General features: G+C 56.4%; 9 protein-coding genes across 9 annotated transcripts; 5 read left to right on the plus strand and 4 right to left on the minus strand.

Annotated features, from left to right (window-relative positions):
• Positions 1 to 267: 267 nt before the first annotated feature.
• WHR41_06972 (uncharacterized protein) lies at positions 268 to 1,651 on the plus strand (the record flags this gene model as incomplete). Its single annotated transcript, XM_069375577.1, has 2 exons — positions 268 to 352; positions 411 to 1,651. The coding sequence occupies 2 exons, from the start codon at positions 268 to 270 to the stop codon at positions 1,649 to 1,651; spliced, it is 1,326 nt and encodes a 441-aa protein (XP_069227718.1).
• A 1,164-nt stretch (positions 1,652 to 2,815) lies between these two features.
• Positions 2,816 to 5,125, plus strand: WHR41_06973 (uncharacterized protein; the record flags this gene model as incomplete). Its single annotated transcript, XM_069375578.1, has 1 exon — positions 2,816 to 5,125. One exon carries the CDS (start codon positions 2,816 to 2,818, stop codon positions 5,123 to 5,125), a length of 2,310 nt encoding a protein of 769 aa, XP_069227719.1.
• Positions 5,126 to 5,901: 776 nt separating this feature from the next.
• Positions 5,902 to 9,325, plus strand: WHR41_06974 (uncharacterized protein; the record flags this gene model as incomplete). Its single annotated transcript, XM_069375579.1, has 2 exons — positions 5,902 to 6,233; positions 6,445 to 9,325. 2 exons carry the CDS (start codon positions 5,902 to 5,904, stop codon positions 9,323 to 9,325), a joined length of 3,213 nt encoding a protein of 1,070 aa, XP_069227720.1.
• Positions 9,326 to 9,501: 176 nt separating this feature from the next.
• WHR41_06975 (uncharacterized protein) lies at positions 9,502 to 10,662 on the minus strand. Its single transcript, XM_069375580.1, has 2 exons — positions 9,793 to 10,662; positions 9,502 to 9,729 (listed from the first exon to the last, which is right to left on the minus strand). Exons 1-2 carry the CDS (start codon positions 10,570 to 10,572, stop codon positions 9,619 to 9,621), a joined length of 891 nt encoding a protein of 296 aa, XP_069227721.1. The 5' UTR covers positions 10,573 to 10,662; the 3' UTR covers positions 9,502 to 9,618.
• A 1,580-nt stretch (positions 10,663 to 12,242) lies between these two features.
• On the minus strand, positions 12,243 to 13,285 carry WHR41_06976 (uncharacterized protein; the record flags this gene model as incomplete). Its single annotated transcript, XM_069375581.1, has 4 exons — positions 12,243 to 12,432; positions 12,487 to 12,749; positions 12,801 to 13,000; positions 13,057 to 13,285. The coding sequence occupies 4 exons, from the start codon at positions 13,283 to 13,285 to the stop codon at positions 12,243 to 12,245; spliced, it is 882 nt and encodes a 293-aa protein (XP_069227722.1).
• A 209-nt stretch (positions 13,286 to 13,494) lies between these two features.
• Positions 13,495 to 14,305, minus strand: WHR41_06977 (uncharacterized protein). Its single transcript, XM_069375582.1, has 3 exons — positions 14,215 to 14,305; positions 13,655 to 14,160; positions 13,495 to 13,600 (listed from the first exon to the last, which is right to left on the minus strand). Exons 1-3 carry the CDS (start codon positions 14,278 to 14,280, stop codon positions 13,576 to 13,578), a joined length of 597 nt encoding a protein of 198 aa, XP_069227723.1. The 5' UTR covers positions 14,281 to 14,305; the 3' UTR covers positions 13,495 to 13,575.
• A 314-nt stretch (positions 14,306 to 14,619) lies between these two features.
• On the plus strand, positions 14,620 to 15,631 carry WHR41_06978 (uncharacterized protein; the record flags this gene model as incomplete). Its single annotated transcript, XM_069375583.1, has 2 exons — positions 14,620 to 15,523; positions 15,585 to 15,631. 2 exons carry the CDS (start codon positions 14,620 to 14,622, stop codon positions 15,629 to 15,631), a joined length of 951 nt encoding a protein of 316 aa, XP_069227725.1.
• Positions 15,632 to 16,751: 1,120 nt separating this feature from the next.
• WHR41_06979 (uncharacterized protein) lies at positions 16,752 to 18,848 on the plus strand (the record flags this gene model as incomplete). The annotated part of the gene is made up of 1 exon (XM_069375584.1): positions 16,752 to 18,848. One exon carries the CDS (start codon positions 16,752 to 16,754, stop codon positions 18,846 to 18,848), a length of 2,097 nt encoding a protein of 698 aa, XP_069227726.1.
• Positions 18,849 to 19,181: 333 nt separating this feature from the next.
• On the minus strand, positions 19,182 to 20,660 carry WHR41_06980 (uncharacterized protein; the record flags this gene model as incomplete). Its single annotated transcript, XM_069375585.1, has 1 exon — positions 19,182 to 20,660. The coding sequence occupies one exon, from the start codon at positions 20,658 to 20,660 to the stop codon at positions 19,182 to 19,184; it is 1,479 nt and encodes a 492-aa protein (XP_069227643.1).
• Between the last annotated feature and the right edge of the window lie 276 nt (positions 20,661 to 20,936).

The following is a 20,936-nucleotide window of genomic DNA, read 5'->3' on the forward strand; positions in this document are numbered from 1 at the left end:
GCACGCAGAATACACGGACAGCTCGTTCGAACTCCCAAAACTCTCACACTCATCTGCGCCGAGCGCCTTTTCTTGAAATGTATGGTGGCGGTCTTTCATGGTCGCGATCGGTCGCAAGAAATAGAGGCACACGCTACAACAGTGCCTCAGCTTCAGCCTCGCCCTGCCCGCTCAACCTCATGTTGCCAGCGATATTCCCCCAAGTACTGCTCCCAAGTAGCTTGCTCCGATGGAAGACGTCAGAGACCGCGATCCCAAACTGCAGCCATGGCTCTTCCAGGTGGAGGCCACAGTTACGAGCACAGCGTCATCAGCGGCCTTGCGCGAGTGCATTTCGGCGACGTGCACAATTGTCAGTTGAGATTGCCACGCGATGCGCTTAAACCTCAGTACTGACACAAGACCTGAAGATGCAGGGCCAACGTCAAACACAGGGACGGGGAAACCCTGCCTCCAAGCTCTATTCCTCACAGACCCCGCCATCGACCGCCAAAGCCTCATCGACAGGAAAGGCAAAAGGGTGCCGGGAACATGCGGATGGGTCAGAAAAGACGAGGCCTTGAAGTGCTGGCTTGAGAGCGACCCCAACCTTCTGTGGATCTGCGGCGGGACGGGCAAAGGAAAGGCCATGCTGTCCATCTACCTAACCCAGAAGCTGGCAGCCAAGTTCGGGGATGATGTTATCTACCACTTCCGCAGCAGTGAAGACGAGAAACGGAACCGCTCCACTGCAGTGCTCCGGACGCTGATATGGCAGATGGTAACGAAGCAGCCAGCTCTCGCTCGGCTGGTCATTCCGTACTTCAACCTGGCCGAGGAAGTGGGCGCTGTACTGGCCTCGCCTGGATCCCTTTGGCAGATTCTACTCAAGCTGATTCAGGATGCTTCGTTCCGGATAACTTACTGCATCATCGATGCACAAGACGGATGTGAGGACGGATCGACGCGCTGGCTCGCCAGTCAATTCGCTGAACTTCACGAAGAAACGGCCAAAGGCCGCATGCACGTGTTGATCGTCAGCCGCGGGTTGCCGGAGTTCAGCGGCGTCAAGCAGATTCACCTGAGTTCAAAGACCGCCAGCCACGTTGGCAGCGACGTGGAAACGTTCATGTCGGCGAAGATGCGCACGCTGTCACGGAGGCTTCAACTCTCCGAGAAGTTCAGCACTCACATCCAAGCCGAGCTCCTGCGTCGAGCCGAAGGCACTTTCCTCTGTATTGGCCACGCCATGGCTGAGCTGTACACGCTAAAGACCAGCGTTGAGATAGAAGACGCCGTGAGCGAGCTACCAACAGCTCTCCCCGCTGTATACAGCCGTATGCTCCTCAAGATCTCCCCTGCCCGACGCGAGATATGCGTCACGATATTACACTGGGTGGCAATAGCCTCAGAAACAATGACTATGGAACAGCTATGCGCACTGACGGCGTGGGTGGAAGCGATCCTGGAGGACAAGAGGGATCCGTGGGAAGAAGCGATAGCCCTCGCCAGGGCGTCGGTCGACTCTGAACAGACCTCTCAGGGTCCCAAAGATTGCCCACCACTGACTCCGCTCGAATGCCTGACTATGTCCCTCGGGAGATCACCGAGGAAACCGAGAAGATTGTCGACACCGGATGACTGTTGCTCGCCCTCACGAGTCGATCGGTGACAGGAAACATTCGGTCACGAAGCCACGTTTGCTCCAGCACTGGCGGTCAGCTAGCAGGATACGAAGATCAGCTTCTGGATAGGAGACGAATGTGCAACAGATGCCACAATTTGCCACTTTACTGGTCTAGACGTTGGACGACTGGGACGACGACGACCATAGCGTTGCTGCTCGACCCGCAGGCAAGCAACCTCCGGAGGGACGCCGGGCGGCGACGCGAAGAGGGTCTGTGCGAGCGAGCGAGTGTCGGGCGTCACAGTTTCATGGGGAAGCGCTCGTTTCCCCAGACGGTCGCACCTGGGCAGCCTCCAATGGATGGCTCGCAGAAGTGAGAGTCGCGTATAAGGACTCCGTGTGTGCGATATACGTACATAAAGCACAGGTACAGCTGGAATGCCCTCGCGTGAGGTACGAATGATTGGCTTTCACAACCAATCAATCACGCAGCAACGCTGACGAAGGTTTCCGTGGCTGGGTTGTTGAGCGTGAGTGGTGGATACGTCGCAAGCACAGCGCCATGTGGAGCCCGTTGATGTCGTGATCGACTTTGTAGGCCGTGAGGCAGGGCAAGAGACAGGCGATGCCAAGCGAGGCAGGCTAGCACAGCGACAGCGGAGTAAGCGGATGTGCAGTGCAGAGATTTGCTAGCGGCCTCGCAGGCAGGAGCGTGAATGGGCGGCGGTCGAGCAGATAGCGCGCATTGCATTGGGGCCAGAGTGATGGGAGAGTTTTGGCTACGTGGAGGGTTCATCAAGAGCTCAGCAAGACCTCAGCGAGCGGCGCCCCGCGCGTGGTACGATATCGGAGCCAGCGACAGAACGCGATGAGTAAAAGCGCGGGCCGGCGCGGCGCGAGGCTCCTCAGCCAATCGCACCCCGCGGCTGCCCGCGCCGACTGCGCTTGCGCTTGGACCCTGGGCGGGCTGGGCGCGCACAGCGGCCCAGCGCGACAATCAGCGCCGGCCGGGCAGCCCACGCAGCCCACGCAGCCCCTCCATTCCTCACCCCACCTGCTCCTCCACGCAACTTTTCTCGCCCGCGTCACTGCACATAAACACCCTTCCCCTCCTCACCCGTTTTCTTCCCTCCTCCCTCTTCCTCCTCCTCATTCTCCCCTTTCCCTTTCACCACCATTCTCCCCTTTACCATCAGACACACGTTCAAGATGGTGCAATCCGCAGTTCTCGGTTTCCCGCGCATGGGCCGCCTGCGTGACCTGAAGAAGGCCAACGAGGCCTACTGGGGCGGCAAGCTGTCTCGCGAGGACCTCCTCGCCGAGGGCAAGAGGCTCAGGCTCGAGCACTGGAAGATCCAGAAGGACGCCGGCGTGGACATCATCCCCAGCAACGACTTCGCCTACTACGACCATGTCCTCGACCACATCCAGATGTTCAACGCCATCCCCGAGCGTTACAGCAAGGACAGCCTCCACGAGCTCGACCAGTACTTCGCCATGGGCCGTGGCCACCAGAAGGACGGCATTGACGTGCCCTCCCTCGAGATGGTCAAGTGGTTCGACTCCAACTACCACTACGTCAAGCCCACTCTCCAGGACAACCAGACCTTCAAGCTCGCTGCCGACCCCAAGCCCGTCCGCGAGTTCAAGGAGGCCAAGGAGGCTGGCATCACCACCCGCCCCGTCCTCGTCGGTCCCGTCTCTTTCCTCGCCCTCGGCAAGGCCGACCGTGGCCAGTCCGTTGACCCCATCTCCCTCCTCGACAAGCTCCTCCCCGTCTACGAGCAGCTCCTGAAGCAGCTCAAGGAGGCTGGTGCCGAGACCGTCCAGATCGACGAGCCCGTCCTCGTCTTCGACCTTCCCGCCAAGATCAAGCAGGCCTTCAAGCCCGCCTACGAGAAGCTCACTGCCCTCCAGGGCTCCGCTGGTCCCCAGCTCGCCGTCTCCACTTACTTCGGTGACATCGTCCACAACCTTGACGTCGTCGACAGCGCTCTCAAGAACGCCTACGCTCTTCACGTCGACCTGGTCCGCAACCCTGAGCAGCTCAACGAGGTTATCGCCCACCTCGGTGACAAGCAGATCCTCTCTGCTGGTGTCGTTGACGGCCGTAACATCTGGAAGACCAACTTCAAGAAGGCCATCGAGGTCGTTGAGACCGCCGTCCAGAAGCTCGGCAAGGAGCGTGTCCTCGTCGCCACCTCCAGCTCTCTCCTTCACACTCCTCACACCCTTGCCAGCGAGAAGAAGCTCGACGAGGAGGTCAGGGACTGGTTCTCCTTCGCCAGCGAGAAGGTTCACGAGGTTGCCCTCATCGCCAAGGCCGTCTCCAACGGCCCCGACTCCGTCCGTGAGCAGCTCGAGGCCAACGCCAAGAGCATGCAGTCCCGCGCCACCTCCAAGCGCACCAACAACCCTGAGGTCAAGAAGAGGCAGGAGGCCGTCACTGCCGCCATGCACAACCGCCAGTCGGCTTTCGACACCCGTTACGCCCAGCAGAAGACCCACCTGTCTCTGCCCAAGTTCCCTACCACCACCATTGGTTCCTTCCCTCAGACCCAGGACATCCGCATCCAGCGCAACAAGTTCACCAAGGGCGAGATCACTCCTAAGGAGTACGAGGAGTTCATTGAGAAGGAGATCCGCGATGTCATCGCCATTCAGGACGAGCTCGACCTCGACGTCTACGTCCACGGTGAGCCCGAGCGTAACGACATGGTCCAGTACTTCGGTGAGCGCCTCGACGGTTACGTCTTCACCACCCACGCCTGGGTGCAGTCTTACGGCTCCCGTTGCGTGCGTCCCCCGATCATCGTCGGTGACGTCTCCCGCCCTGAGCCCATGACCGTCAAGGAGTCCAAGTACGCCGCCTCCGTCAGCAAGAAGCCCATGAAGGGTATGCTTACTGGCCCGATCACCTGTCTCCGCTGGTCTTTCCCGCGTGACGATGTTCACCAGTCCGTCCAGGCTCAGCAGCTCGCCCTCGCCCTCCGCGACGAGGTCGTCGACCTTGAGGCTGCTGGCATCTACGTCATCCAGGTTGACGAGCCTGCCCTCCGTGAGGGTCTTCCTCTCCGCTCCGGCTCCGAGCGCGAGAAGTACCTCTCCTGGGCCGTCGACAGCTTCAAGCTGTCCACCGCCGGTGTCCAGGACTCTACTCAGATCCACTCTCACTTCTGTTACTCTGAGTTCCAGGACTTCTTCCACGCCATTGCCGCTCTCGACGCCGACGTTCTGTCCATCGAGAACAGCAAGTCTGACGCCAAGCTCCTCAAGGTCTTCATTGACGAGGCCTACCCCCGTCACATCGGCCCTGGTGTCTACGACATCCACTCCCCGCGTGTCCCCTCCGAGCAGGAGATCAAGGACCGCGTCGAGGAGATGCTCCAGTACCTCAAGCCCGAGCAGCTCTGGATCAACCCTGACTGCGGTCTCAAGACCCGCCAGTGGAAGGAGACCAAGGCCGCACTTACCAACCTGGTCAACGCCGCCAAGTTCTTCCGCGAGAAGTACGCTTAAGCGACTTCTTTCTCTGTACAACTACAACCACCCGCCTAACGCGGGCGTCGGACATTTCCACACATGTCTGACCAAGGCAAGCACTTAACTGCTTTGCCCGGATTTTAACGAGTTTGATGCTTCAACACTGTGATACCCAATAACTGTTCAACATTAGCGAGGAGTTCAACAAAACGGAAAAGATACGAAATGGGGATGATGACATTATGGCTTTTTTACGATGACTCTCAACGATCATCCTAAAACCCGAAAAGCGAGCATTCAATCAAGTGGTGTTCTGGGTTTGGCTGATTCTGTTTTTATGATGGGAGGGGAGAAGGGCAATGGCAACATGAGCTATCGCGAGCATCGTTCGTAATTTCATGTACTTGCTGGCTTTTCTCATTTTGTGTTCCGCTTTCGCATTTCTTCTCTACTCGTATCGCTCTTACCGTTTGTATTGCTGTTGGCCTGCAACTTCTAGTTGGACGCACGTGACTTTCACTCCGTGCAGCAGGTCCTCCCGAAGTGGTCTTTCCCTCGATGAATAACAGCCGCGTCTCCGTTCAAGGTCATCACTGCCAGTCCTAACTACAACGGATCGTACACAACAGCGTCTCACAGCAGCACCTCTCACCCTGCACAACTCATCAATCACCAACATCACCCACCACCACTTGCACTTGGAAACCTCACCAACACTTGGATTACCAACAACCCACCTTGGATCACAAACATCCCATCCCACCCCATTACTACTTCCAACGCCCACATCCCACCCACGCACCACCCAAACCATGCTCCCACCCCTCTGCTGCACGCGCCCAACCGACCCCACCCGCCCGCTCTCCCCCCTCGACCCTCCCCGCCCCATCAATCACATCTTCGCCCTCGCCGCCCTGCCCGACGACCACCCGCACGCGAACGCCCTGCGGCTGCCCGCCCGCCGCGCGCCGAAACTGAGCAAGAGCATCGTGCGCAGTCCGAGTTTCGCGGGCAAGATCCGCGGGCAGCTGAGGAGGCGGAGGACGGTGGCTGATTTCGGCGTGGAAGTGGCCGGCGGTTTCTTCGATGGCGATGCGAAGGTGTTGGGGAGCGGGGAGGTGTTGGCTGCTGTGGGGTTGGAAGCGTGAGTTGCTTTTTCTTTCTTTCTTTCTTTCTCCGATGGTTTCGTTGGCGATCGGGCGTTTGGTTTGGTGGCTGTTGATGTGTTGCTGAACTTGCTTGCTTAGGACGCCTTTGGACAGTGGATCCGTTTTGAGCCGACTAGGAGTCGCTCCGCTTGCTGGGTCGGCTAGAAGGGTGCGGTCGTCTTTTGCTTTGGGAGCTGGACGGGACAGGAGCGAGAGGGAGACTTCTGAGGTGTCGATGGTCGAGCTCCAGGATTTGGCTTTGCTGAACTTGGATCTGGCGGCTAGTCAAGTCGATGGAGCTGTTGAACAGTCGGATGGCACAACTCCTCCTGATGCGGAGGCGGGAGTTGATGATCGACCGAGTGATGGTGGGAGTGTTGAGACTTTGAAGCAAGCAGAAGGAGGGTCAGTCCAGGTCACCCCTGGGTTCGAAGGAGCACGAACAGAGAACGAGAGCGTGCTAGTCGACGATGCTTCTCCTCAGGACCCCGGTTCCGTACACGACGATGACAACAACAGATCAGAGTCACACATCAGCTTCCACCTCTCGAAGAAGCACATCCCTCAGCAGCTTCGCTCGATGTCACAGTTGTCAGGCGCTCCAACAGACGATACCGACCGGCTGACACCCGAAGCGTGGACTTTTCACCGTCGCGAGAGATCAAATTGCGGCTACGGCGCGTCTACAATGAATGCCGACTCCAGTCGTTCCCGTCACATGCATCAGACGTCCGATTCCGGGATCAACAGCACCCATGTGCCGACATCGTGGGGTCGCGTGGTCCGAGATCGCGATGCTGCCTCGTCAATATACAGTCGCCCGACTAGCCCAGAAATGCCTCTACCCTACGACATACCAGCTGATTTGGCTGCTGTGGCAGACTGGCCGCTCACGGGTGGCATGGGTGATTTCACAGGCACAAGCGTTGTAGATGGTGCTGAGACGGCGACAAGGTGTTCGGCAGATCAGACGGAGACTCGCATCACCATCGTCGAGCCTGAGCAAGATCCTGTGCTAGACATTAGTGCTACAACTCACAACACAGATCCAGAGACAGAAGCTTGCTTTGTTATATCCCACCTCGATCCGTCACGTAAGAGCAGCTCAATCTTCACGGACAAACGCAGCAAATTTTCGGAACGCTTCACGCCACCCAAGAAGCTGGTCAGGAAACGGCGTTCCTTCTTCAAGTTTCTGCGCGCGGGTAGCCGCCGACTGCAACATCGTAGTATCAGCACTCCAGTCTTGCTCAGTACTGCGTCACAGCCACTCGTCGACGGAACGGCCGACGAGAATGAGCTACTTACCGTGCAATACGAGCTTACAGGCTTGGAAGGAAACCCTGTCCGTTCTGTCAGCCTAAACAATCTCCCCTCAGCAGCTACAAGCGCAAACGAGACCCAAGACGTCACTCCTTCTCCTGATCTGAGACGCAAACCTTCTCTTGCGGATTATGAAAGGCATTTGTCAGTCGTCGGAGACAACCGACGGCGGCCTTCCGCGAGAGACCTCAAACGCCTGAGTCAAATCGAAGAGGATGATCTCCACGAGCCAGTAACGACGACCAAGAAGTCTTTCAGCCTCCATTCAAAGACACGAGAGACCGATCCTTTGATGGCTGCGGCTTTGGAACGGCAGTTGAGTGAGAAAGCACTCTTCCGGTCACCCAGCAAACGAAGTGTCCCAGTCAGTGAAGGGTCTTCAATGAGCTTCCTCATGACACCTTGGAACGAGCCATCTTCCGCTCAGCCTCAAAGCCCCGAACGCGATCCTCTTGATACATCTTTCAAAAGCTCAAGCGATACTCACCTGTCTCCTCCGCTCACTCCTCTAGGCAACTACACCCCAACGGCTAGCCCCAGCCAGCAGCAGCAGAAAGGCTCCAAGAAGCCAGTCGTCCTTCACACACCTTCTTCGATGTCCCGCGACTCCACTAGAAGCAGAATCGGCTCGTCACTGGAATCATGGACCCGCTACCCTTCACACACCCGCGGAGAACGATGCGCTTCCGCAGGCGCAGCGGACAACGTGCTTGCTCATGATTTCGCGATCGACGGCGCTCACAAGCGCTTAGGAAGCGCCAACGAAACCGATTCGTTCGATCCTGATAGAAGAACACTCAACAAGCAATCGACCAAGAGCTCCAAGACCCCTCTTCGGAAGAACCGTTCGGCCACGTTCACGTCTTTCATACGCTATTACAGCAACCTTTTCAGCAGTCCAGACTTCCACGGGAAGGGTCGGCGTACTTCGATCGCAATGGCAGGCAATCTTGCACGTCCTGAGTTAGAGATCTTGCCACCGGTATTGCCAACATCGGCCACTTCCCCATCATCTACGCATTCTCATTTGGACGCGAAGATTCGTCAGAGTCCCCTCGCCCACATCAGCGAGCAAACGGAAGTCAATGGCGAAAGCGATAGACAAACATCTTCCGTGCACGACAATCACCTTCTGCCAATTGACGATTCAGCCGGCAGTTTGATTGCATTCCGCGGAGACAGCGTCTTCACGACCACTGCCCGAAACAACCAGCCGGAAACACAAGATGCGGACCCCACGAACGACTACTTTCTAGAAAATGAAGTAGATCGCCACGAAACATCCACAGCAACCTCCACTTCCACTCCGTCAGGGAAACAAGCCCGCATCACCGACCTTGACGGCACCTCTGACCCCACGTCCACCGAAGCAACATCCCCCTCCTCTCCCACCTCAAAAGCCCAAACCTGGAGCACAGCCTACCAATCCTGCCTCATCATTCCACCAAGCCCACCCTCCCAGCACTCAGACAGCCTCGCCATGCCCCCGCCAGCTCTCAAGCCTCAGAAAAAGCGCTCGCCACAGCAACTCGAAAAGCACACCGCACGCCTGTACGCCGACGCTGCGATCAGGCGTTTCCCGTCCGTGACGGTCGTGGACGACCGCAAAGGGCACTGGCGCAGCGTGAGCTTCATCTCGGTCAAGTCGGGCAAGTCTGGGGCGAGCGATGGTGGGTTTGTGCGGGAGAGCTCGAATGATCTGCTGGCGCTTGTGGAGAAGAGGGAGGGAGAGGAGAGGGAGAAGTTGTTGAGGGCTGTGGGGTGATTGCTCGTCTTGTATCTTTTTCCTTTCCTTGGTTTTGGCATGATTTTCTTTATTCTTTTCACATGCATTCTGCTTCGGCGTTGGGAGGGTTGGATGCATCATGGGCAGAGGGAAGCTGATGTATCTCTTGTCGCTCAATAGCTCGCGAGCACTGTGATAACAGAGCATCGAATGGATAATGTGGAATTGCTTTTGACATAGCTCAACTAACTTGACCTTTCTATGTGAGCGTGGGTAAAGACCTCGTGACATACTCCCGTCATGAATCTCCAGGTAAGTCATATTCCCATACTCTAATAGCTGAACTTGAAGCCGCCGTTGGAAGAGATCACGCTGCCGGTAGTCCAAGCGCAGTCAGGCGTGCAGAGCATAGCGATGGTGCCAGCAATCTCCGACTCGTACGCCTGTCACACCATCAGCAACAATTCTCCTCGGGGAGGAAACATTAACAAAGGCACACGACTTACCGGACGCCCACCAGCAAGCTCTGCATTGTCGACCAGATCCTTCCTGTCCACCTGCGGCCTGATAGTCGTGAGAGGCGAGTTGATAGTCCAGTGGCTCATCTTCTGCTGGAACTCCTTCGTAGTGCCGGCGTACATGTCCGTCGCGACGGGACCAGGGTTCACAGCATTCACAGTGGCACGCTCGGCAAGCTCGCGCGCCCAAGACCTAGTCATGGACTCCAACGCCGCCTTGGTGCCGCCGTAGACGCTCTGGCGCTCAAAACCGAGCGAGGCACTGACACTGCTGACATTGACAATGCGGCCGCTGCGGTCGTGAGGCAGGTAAGGCATGGCAGCCTTCATGAGGAAAAGCGGACCGCGGACGTTGACGTTGTAGAGGTTGGTAAAGTCCGCGGCGTTGCACTCTTCAATTGCCAGGTTGCTGGCGATGCCGGCGTTCTGGACAATGATGTCGATCTGCATCTTGTTGCTCTTGGGGTGAGAGAAGTGGTTCTTTGTAATGTCAATGATGTGGGCGGGACTGTTCTCGGAGCCCATGTCGGCCTGGACGGGAATGCATTTGACGCCGTAGGTGTCCTGAAGTCTTTGGGCCAGTTCCCTTGTTTTCTGTTTTGAGGAGTCGGAGGTGTAGTTGATGACCAGGTTGGCACCCTTGGCTGCAAGGTTCTCGCATGTAGCCGCCCCAATGCCTCTTGAGCCGCCGGTCACGATGGCCAGTTTACCTTCCAGGACGCGCGGAGCGCTGGTGGTGAGGTTGGTAGAAGCGGATCTCAAAGACATGACGGCTGCTTATGTAATTTGTCGCAGAGATGGGAAATGTAGACGGGAAAGGCAACAATGAAGCCACTTAGGTGTGTATCCGGAAGCACATGCATGTAAACACGTATGGTGGGCTGGCGGGGTGGGCTCAGTTTAGGCTTTCGTGGTGATGCAATCTTGCAGAACTTGTGGAGCGGCCACAGGTGAGTTATCGACGCTTCGGTGACGGTCTGGAAATTGACAACAAAATAATGAATCCCTAGAGCGACGGAATACAGGTAACCGCGATGGATTATATCGTTGCCCACACCCTCTGATACCATACAGCTGAAGGGGAAAACTAATGGCGGCAACTCGTGCAAGAGTATGGGAAGCTAGACGAAATCGACGTGTCCAGTACGCTGAAAGGAGTCTCAACGTCTTACACTTCTTCGGCTGGTATTTAAGAACAGAGGATGTGAACCAACGTAGCCTGGACTGCGGTGACTGTGAAAGTATCTCTCCCGTTCATATTGGCCCTCGCGGACACCTCGCATCCCAGCGAATTCAGGATTTCTGGCGCCCGAGGAAAACGGAGGCAAGGTAATGCGACCTCGTGGACTAGGAACAAACTGCTGAGATGCATAAGATCGATTGGCTGGTGTAAGATATTGTCGACTGGCCTGATCTCGCTCTTTCTGTGTATGTCGTTGCAATCGCGGCCTTGTCTCTCGATCAGAGCGAGGCGTTTCTGGAGGCTGATTTTGATCCCAACTACCATGCAATAATTGCGGCCTTTCAGAGTCCCGTGATCGATCATGGATGTTTGCATTGATGCTATTGTTTTGCTTCTGGGCGGTAGACCATTGTTGACCGTACACTTTGCTTGCCTGACTGACATTTGATCCCCTTGTTGGCGGGCGAGCCAGAGGCGTTGAACGAGGATTACTTTTGCCATTTCGGAAGAAAGGACTACTGATTGAGGCGGTGGTGTTTCGCCACTCTTTGTAGGGTGAGGTGGCTGCTTTCGGCTTGAAGTTGAAATGTGAAGATCCCAAAGACCCACCACCATTTTGGTTGATAGGAAGCGGACGCAATGGCTGCCTTTGGTTCATCAAAGCACCGCTCGTCTCCGGCGGAAAATTTGCTTGGTAGAGGTCTCTCGACGGAGTATTTGCTTGTGGAGCAAAGTTGCCTGGAAGGAATCGCTCGGATGCTAACGCATCTTCTTCATTGTGCTTACCAAGATTCACATTCCCCCGAGGGTCGCCATGCGCAAGCGGGTAGGGCATATATGTATCGTTATCAGAAGACGGATGGTCAACTAGAATTGGTGCGCTTCGTTCAGGCTGTCGTGACCATTCGCAGAGTGATGCATCGTTCATCTGCCGCAATCTGCCAGGGTCAGACAGCTGCTGGGTCACATCGCGTAGTCTTGGCGCATGGAGTGTCCGCTCGTAGGACGCGCGATGCTGTAGATCACTCTTTCGCAATCCGGTCATGTCCTCGTACTTGTACGAAACGTCTTGTTGCTGCCTCTGCAATGGTGGCGGTGGCATCATGTCACGGCTGCTCATACGCTTCGGATGTGAGATCGCTGGCAGAAAAGCGGCACCGAGATCGGTATCTCGGTCATGTTGTTTGCGCTTTCTTGATGACGACGAAGGACTCTTCGTTACGAATACTGCATGGAAGCAGGTTAGCTCGCATTATCAGTCGGCCACGGAGGACGGCCGCCAGAAAAAAGCACAGATTGACTTACATCGCGTCTGGCTATTGACATAGTTGGTATTCGCATCAGCTCCTTGTTGATCCTGTTCGTTTGCTTCGCCAAATCCGTAAGCCTGGACAGGTACTTCGAAGCCCAGTTCTAGCAATTGTGAGCGCATGTGTCGAAGATCTCTGAAGAAGGTATTAGTCAAAAGTATTCAGCATTGGCTGAAGAGCAGTACAAACTCCGTCATTGGTTTGACCGCAGCCATCAATTTGTTGATGATCGGCATCCGTTCTCCCCATTTCTTCAGTGAGACATTCGCCTTCGCTAGCTCTGCTGAGTCAAAAGCCGCTTGAACCTTCACTTCTCGCAATTCGGCTTGTACGCTCTTCCGCAATGATCTCTCGCGGCCGATGGCCTCACTGGCTACCACGTGTTTCTCTTCGGCTTCTTTCCATCGCGCATGGACTTTCTGTGAGTAGCGCGCCAAGGCCATGTATTGGAACTGCAAGGGAGTTAGATCGCATAATCGCATACAGCCCGTCATAAACCCTACCCGCATTGCATCCATTCCAGGCGCGGTACCGTCAAGTCTGATTGGCGGGCATTGAAACCATGTCTGAGGTATCGTCGGGTCATGCTCGCCTTCTTCTAGTCCTTTGATGCCATACAGCTTTTTCTGTGTCTCGTCTCCGAGTCGCTGGCATTGAGGACACTTCGCTTGAGGCTGCTCGCCCTGTGGATGAAATGGTGCGGCTATCAGAACGCGTCAATTCCCGATCTTCTCGCCCTTTCACACGTCTGTGACCTACCTCCTCCGCTCAAATGCTTGCCACACGTTACGTGTGCGCATTCCGCGATCCATAGACGCGTCACAGTACCGTCGTCGTCGCCAGAGCCGCTGTGGAAGCCCTTGTTGCTCTCTGGCGTCGCGTAGACTTCTGAGACGCTCGCCTGGCAAATTCCACAGCTGAAAATGACTTCGGGCAGTGTCAGGGTATCCGCAGATGGCGCGTCGCTGACGGTATGTGCTGGAGCCATTTTGGTGACAAGATCGTGTTGCTGTCGGGATGTGAAGAGTACGGCTGAGCGCAGTATGCGCGCCGTGTGTCGGGTTTGAGGTGTCGTGGGAAGCTGCCTGAAATCGGAGTCGCGCCTTCCTCGTCCTGATCCGCGTTAGATCCTGCTATGAGCATTTATCGCGCCTCATGAGAATGCGCGAAATGTAGTGTCTGGACGGAGAAAGTCAATGAAGGACAAATGAAATTGTATGGCATCAATTCGCGACTAATCTATGTACAACCCTAAAACTCCGGTCAACCGCTCCTCGTCTAGATGAAAGCCCTGCAAGGGTAGCTAAAAATTGGTCAGCGTTGAACTCCATACACGAATAGCCACATCATGACTTACTTGGGGCCGTATGCCTGCTCCTCGTCCTTCGCAAGGTTGTACTTCACGGCTTGCCTGTGTCCACCGTAGCGGGCGGGAAGAGGCGGCATGCCGTTGGGTCCAAGAACGCCCTTGGACATGCTCTTCTCCTTCTCGAAGAAAGCACTCAGCCCCTTCTCGCCCTCCTCCTTCAGCGCCACAAGCTGCTTCTTGCCCGCCTCGCCAATCTGCAGCTGATCCTCCTTAGGCTGAGCGGCCGAACCAACCGACAGCAGCGCAACAACATCGGGCTGCTTCACAACCGAAAGCTTAGGGTATGAGCGGCGCACATCGCGCTTCCAGTAGGGGTTCTCTGCAATATCGCCGGCGGGCACGGTGACGGGGTCGTCGTAGAGGGTAGGGTCGTTGCCGCCGGGTGTAGGAAGGCGGTACTGCGGGTTCAGAGGGATACCGGTGGAGCGGCCAGAGTCGACAGCAAAGAAGTCGTTGATCTTGGCCCAGATACCAGTTGGCTGGACGGTGTATTTCTGCGCGCCAGGTTAGTCGTGATTGTAGAAAGTCACGAAGGCACCCGGCCGTACCTTGTATTGGGCATTACGCCTGCCCATGGAAGCCAGGGTCTTTCCAATCTTTCCTGCTTCGGCCATGGCGACGGTGAGGGCGGTAGAGAGTGGAGAGGTGGTGGTTTTCCGTATGCGCGACACCAATGGCGTTCTGTACCTGGTTGCGCTTGAGGTACGCCGCCGCCAAGTCTGAGTAAGCTCATGCCTGAGGCATCAGCTTCAACTTCACATACCGTTCTCAGCCGCCATTGGCTCGACGAGACGAACATTGACATATATTAGGCATATCGTTTGACCCAAAGATATCAAGTGCCCTGAATTCATAAAGCTGTTGACATAAGAATCCATCTTCTTCCAAAGCTTCTACCGATCATTCATCTAGCTCCAACCAAACATCCAAGCATACTGATGACAGGAGCCATCATGCCTTTCAATCGCGCTTTGTATCAACACCTACCCACCCAACTCTCAGCCGCCTTAAAGGACTTCCAAGCCTCAAAATCCACCTTCCGCCTCCTCCAGACTATCCATCCCAACGACCCTACTCCACAACCTGCGACGCCACCCATAACTACTCCACCCCGGACCCTCTTGATTCTCGACTCATCCTTCAACCCTCCAAGTATAGCACATTTGACCCTCGCTCGCACTGCACTGCATAAGACAAGCAAGCCAATCGCCACCCACCCAGGCCCCCACCGCCTGCTCCTGCTGTTCAGCACTATGAACGCCGACAAAGCGCCCTCAGCCGCGAGCTTCGAACAACGTCTAACGCTGATGACCATCTTCGCCGTCGACTTGCAACGCACCCTCGCCTCTAGCCCGGACCATGTATGTCCACCGATCGACATCGGCGTCACGACCGCTCCTTACTACACAGATAAATCCGCCGCGATTACTAGCTCGCCTGAAGGACAGCACTGGTACCCTGCACCTGCCGGCTCCGAACCCGCAAAGCACATCCACCTACTAGGCTTCGACACACTGACCCGAATTTTCACCCCCAAATACTACGCATCTTTCTCGCCGCCTCTCTCCGCCCTGGCTCCCTACTTTGACGCAGGACACAGTCTGCGTGCGACCCTACGACCGGGCTCCAGCGACGAATACGGTGACGAGAGCTCTCAGCGGGGTTTTCTAGAAAACATCGCGTCAGGTGGGATGGAGAGCGATGGCGGAAAGCCAGAGTGGGCTGACCAAGTCGAGTTGGTGTCGCCGACGGAGCAGGCGGGAGTGAGTAGCACGGCGATTCGGAAGGCGGCGAAAGGTGGGGAATGGGGAGTTGTTGAAGATTTGTGCACTGAGGGAGTGAAGGAGTGGGTGAAAGGTGAGGGGCTGTATGATGAGGATGCGAGGGGGGCGAAAATGGGATGATGAGGTCAAGACAGGTGAGGGGCTGTATGATGAGGATGCGAGGGGGGCGAAAATGGGATGATGAGGTCAAGACGTGGTGTGAGGTCCTACGAAGGAGGTTCAAAAGGTGTGCTGACTAGCCACGTACGATCAGTGCATACATAGGCCATAGAGATCGTGTACACCTAGCGTTCCTCCAGATAGCTCTGTCACTGAGGCTCATCTGCGGTCCTGTCATATCTCCGGCCTGCTGCAGTTTGTGTTCTGTTTTCTGCGTAACCTCTGCTGCGCTTGAATACAATCAAAATTTCTTCAGGACCTGGGAAGGGTTGTTGATGAACCAGGAGCAAACTTTCGTATGGCACTTGAGATGTCAAGGCCAGACGTGGCTTCGGGCGAGTGCAATCGCGTGTCCCAACCTTTGGAGGCTTTGGAAGACTACGACGCGTCCTTATACAGTCAACAACAGAATTCATGGGTGAAAAGTCAGCCTTGATAGCCGATGAAAACAGGTATCTAATCCGTGATTCCTCTTTCTTTGGGAGAATAGCAATAATTAAGAGGTAATGACATTGTTACAATACCTTATAGACCTCAAATTTTTGGATGAGCGATGGGCATTCGTCTGGTTCGATATGATACCGCTCAGCACCACGGAGTCACATACCGCGAACTGCCGGTTTGCGGACAGGCGTGTTTCCTGGAAAAGTTGCCGCGGCTCCTTGGATACGGCCGAACAGAGCACACGAGAGGCTTTTCTGCACACGACAAAGGGGCAATGCCCCCGAGAGGTCATGAAAATCTTGAACATTTCAAATTCAATGGATCGCATGCTACGGCACGTATCATCGATAGTACAAAGGCCACGATACCAGTTTCCCTGACTGACAATGCCATACCTTGATCTCAACGCTCTCGGTGTTTGAATCAGGGTCGAGAATCGAGCCCGTGGGGAAGAACGCCACTCTCCACGAAATCACGTGTCCTGACTCCGGCCCCAGACCAAAATTGGCAAGAGCCGAGGCTCGACAGATCGCCGAACTTCCCGAGGTGGTCTGCCGTCGTCATTCAATTACAAGGTGCCAGGCCTCCCAGAAACATGCCCGTCTCTGCCCGCGTTCACCTTTCATAGCACTTTCCTCCTCGTTAACCCTTCTCTCCTTACCCCCAATCACTACTCTTCCTCCATACATACCGCCAACATGGCTCCCGTCCCTCAATGGGTCCGTGACCTAAAGGTCCCCTCTGGCTCACAAGGCACAGAACTCCTCACGCAGGAGCGCGCCAAATCAAATGTCGACGTCGACAGCGTTTCCAACTTCCTCTTCACCAAAGCCGGCCTGGAGAAGAAGCATGCCATACTTAAGATCCTCGAGGCCGAGAAGGTCTTCGACAAATCACAGAACTACTTCGCCGGCCGCGTCGACCGATTTGAGACGGCGCTCGCTCGTGCCAAAAAGCTGAGGCAATTGGAGGTGAAACACGGCTGGGAGATGCAGGAGAAGTCTATTGCCAACGAGCTCATCTCTGAGCCCGGTCCTTACGGTCTGCATGAGAGCATGTTCTTGATCACGCTGAGAGATCAGGGCAATGCGGAGCAGCACGAGAAGTTCCTCAAGCCCGCACAGGCGTACAAGTACATAGGCTGCTACGCTCAGACTGAATTGGGCCACGGCTCGAACGTAAGAGGATTGGAGACTACTGCTACATGGAACCCCGATGACAAGACCTTCACCATCCACTCGCCGCATCTCACAGCGTCAAAGTGGTGGATCGGATCTCTCGGCCGCACGGCCAACCACGCCGTCGTTATGGCCCAGCTCATCATGAACGGCAAGTCATTGGGTCCCCATCCCTTCGTGGTCCAGATTCGCGACCTTGAGACGCACCAGCCTCTGAAGGACATCCACATTGGTGACATCGGACCCAAGTTTGGCTACAACACCATGGACAACGGTTTCCTCCTCTTCAACCACGTCAAGGTTCCCCACATCAGCATGCTTGCACGTTTCTCCTCTATCGACCCCAAGACCAACAAGTATGTGCGTCCTGCCTCGCCAGCTCTCGTGTACGGCACCTTGACTTGGGTCCGCTCCAACATCGTCATGCAAGCCGGCGGCGTCCTCGCTCGTGGTGTCACCATCGCGACCCGCTACTGCTCTGTCCGCAAGCAGTTCCAGGACCGTGACGCACCCGAGTGGGAGCGCGGTGAGAACCAAGTCCTGAACTACACCATGGTCCAAATCCGTCTCCTCCCTCTGCTCGCTGCTACCTACGCTCTGCACTTCACCGGCAAGGGCATGATGTCGCTCTACAACGCCAACCAGAAGAAGATCGCCGCCGACGCCGGCAAGGCCGGCAGCCAACAAGGCCGTGGTGCAGGCCCCGAGGAGACCAACTCCAGCTCCGACCTCCTCGCCGACCTGCACGCCACCTCTTGCGGTCTCAAGTCCCTTGCCTCTTACACCGCCGTCGAAGGCCTCGAGATGTGCCGTCGTGCGTGCGGTGGCCACGGCTACTCCTCCTTCTCGGGCATCGGCCCGTGGTACTCCGACTACCTGCCGACTGCCACCTGGGAGGGTGACAACTACATGCTAACACAGCAAGTGGCACGCTACCTGCTCAAGACCGCACGCTCCGTGCTCAAGGGCAACGAGCCCACCAACGACACCATGTCGATCCTGTCGAACTTCCTCTCCCGCCAGGACCAAGGCGCCGCCTTCGACGTGCTGGGCAACGACGCCGACCTCGTCAGCGCCTTCGCGTGGCGCTCCGCCTTCCTGACCTTCGAGGCCCTCCGCCACCGCGACGAGCAGAAGCGCGCGTGGAACAGCCTTCTGGTCGACTTCTATCGCCTCAGCCGCGCGCACAGCCAGTACATGGTGGTGAAGAACTTCTACGAAACCCTTCAGTCCCCCTCGTCCTCCTCCGACCTCAACCCCGAGACGCTCGCGGTCATGCACAAGCTCTTCCGCCTGTACGCGCTGCACACGCTCGAGCAAGAAGCGAGCGAGTTTTACACCTCGTCCGCCGTGACCGTCCGCCAGATCCAGCTGGCGCGCACGAGCAGCGTGATGAAGCTTCTCGAGGAGGTGCGCCCGCACGCCGTGCGCCTCGTCGACGCCTGGGACTTCCCCGACTGGCAGCTGGACAGCTCGCTTGGCCGCAAAGACGGAAAGGTGTACGAGGACATGTTCTACCGCGCGAGCGAGCTGAACCCGCTGAACGACATCGTCGTCGACCCCTATCCGGAGAGTCCGGTGCTGTTCAAGAGCCGGGAGCCGAAGAGCAAGTTGTAGATTGTAGATTGAGGGGCATAGAAAGAGGGGAGAAGAGGACTCGCGTCCTCTGGGGTTATAGACGCGGTTTGGTCATCTAAGATTTGTTCGGCGTTCTGTCGGTGGTCTTGTACAGTCTAGTACTATGATGAGATGTGAAGTTTTCTTCAGAGCAAGTTTAGATATTTTCTTGTATGTGTGCTATCATCAAAGACCAATGCATCAGATCTAACTCGATATCGTCACATGATGCGATAGCGAATGCATTCGCAGAGAAAAGATCTCATGATTCCCCCTTCGTTTCCCGCGCATCGTAGTCATCATTAAACCGATGAAGCCATCTCCCAGCTCGCCTCAGACCACTTCTTTCGCCAACAGATCCACATCCTCCGTACGATAATGGTCCGCGACGATCCTGTAAAGATAACTGGGGGCATGCGCGCCCAGATTCGTAATGTAGAGATCGACCAGATCGGCCTCGACATGGTCGAAAATCGGGTTGACGACATCAACGGCGTCCATGAACTCGCCATCCTCGAACGGCACGACTTTTCCCGGGTCGCCGAACTCGATAAGCTCGTCTGTATCGAACGGATAGACGGGTGAGAGTTTGTAAATGCCGGACAAGACGACGACAGGGACGCGGTGCGCGCGGGCAGCGCGCGCGATGGTGGCTGCGCCGGCGGCGGCGATCAGGCTGCCGTTTGCGAGGACGGTGTGCGGGGCGAGGATGACTTTGTTGATACGGGACATGAGGGCGAAGACTGCGGAGTCCGGAATAAGAATCACCGTGATGCCCATGCTGGTCAGGGGCTTCCAGCGCTCATCGGCGTCGGAAGGGTTGGAGTCTGAGTCGTCGGCCTTGCGGTTGCCGTTGACAATGGTGGCGTGGGTGGCGAGATGGTCGTTGGGGTAGGCCTCTGCGTGGACGACGGTAAACTTACGCTTGCGGGCAGCGGTGGCGAGGAACTTTTGCACAGTCTGCGAGGAAGTATGCGTGAGGATGATCTCGTTGCTGTGGATGTGGTCGAGGGCGGACTCGGCGATTTGCGAATCGACGACTTCCAGCTCGTCAAGGAGTTCTTTGATGCCGTCGATCACTTCGGCTTTGATGTCAAGCTTGCTGTCCGCCGCAGCGTCCTTTTGACGGGGTGCGGGCTTGCCAACGGGCGATTGGGTGCCTGGAGGCGGCGTCCCGGCGGGAGATGCGCCTTGAGGGGTGTGGAAGAGGCCGAAGAGGGAGGTGACTTGGGTGGGACCTTGGCCGGCGTAGGAGGGTGATGTGGCACCGAGCTGGGGTCGCTGCTCGGCCGAATCTTGTGCTAGGGGAGTGATGTCGCCGCTTGACATCGGTCGTGCGTGCATGTCGTGTGGCAGAGCGCCGCCGTGGTGTAGCGGGCTAAAGCTGGAAATGGTGGAGGAGATGCCGGGCCGGTGAGGAGTCGCTTTTGACGCGGACTGGCTTGGAGAAGTGGGCGTGGAAGTGTCGCTCGTGGCGGACTGGTCTTGGTCCTCTTCTGCAACCTCGCGAATCACACCAAGAACGCGGCGGACAATGTTGCCCACGGCCATCTCACCAGGCTGGGCCGCTACCAATCGCCGACCAACATTGCGGATGCGTGTGATGAGGGCCTGGGCATCTCTGGTGCGCTCTCCGGCTACGACGCGAAGGAGAAGCTGTGTCGTGGCAAGCGCACAAGGTCTGGAGTTCCTGATCTGTCGGCGTTGCAGAAGAGAGATGAAGAGCTCGATTGACGTTTCAATGTCTTTGGATTTGAGCGTCTTGAGGAAAGTCGAGAGAGAGGGCGCCTGCCCAGGGACAACAGAGGGCATTGTGGCAATGTGTCCGAGAAGGTGCGTGTGGAGTGCGATATGCCTTGGTGTTCCTTTGGTAGGGCTGTGAGATATGTCTTGCTTGCGCTCTGACTCAGGCCCGGATTGGAGGTCGAGGAATTTTGACGATATTCGCTGGCGTGATATCGTCGGTAATGTCCCGATTGGCGGTGTGCGATCAATGTTCAGATACTCTCGATGGTCCACGAATAGTTTTGCAAGGTGGTGCTGTGTAATGTTGCCCTTGGGTCGCAGCGAGGGGCAAATATCAAATGC

The sequence above is a fragment of the Cladosporium halotolerans genome, assembly GCF_011745625.1.
Source record: "Cladosporium halotolerans strain TM138-S3 chromosome Unknown Sca25, whole genome shotgun sequence".
Taxonomy (NCBI): Eukaryota; Fungi; Ascomycota; class Dothideomycetes; order Cladosporiales; family Cladosporiaceae; genus Cladosporium; species Cladosporium halotolerans.

Coding starts and splice junctions, on each gene's coding strand:
- WHR41_06975 (XM_069375580.1), bottom strand. CDS start 10,572: ATGTCTTTGAGATCCGCTTCTACCAACCTCACCACCAGCGCTCCGCGC. Junction 9,730..9,792: donor AGCTTGCTGGTGGGCGTCCG/GTAAGTCGTGTG, acceptor ATGGTGTGACAG/GCGTACGAGTCGGAGATTGC.
- WHR41_06977 (XM_069375582.1), bottom strand. CDS start 14,280: ATGGCCGAAGCAGGAAAGATTGGAAAGACCCTGGCTTCCATGGGCAGG. Junction 14,161..14,214: donor GGCGTAATGCCCAATACAAG/GTACGGCCGGGT, acceptor CCTGGCGCGCAG/AAATACACCGTCCAGCCAAC. Junction 13,601..13,654: donor GAGCAGGCATACGGCCCCAA/GTAAGTCATGAT, acceptor ACCAATTTTTAG/CTACCCTTGCAGGGCTTTCA.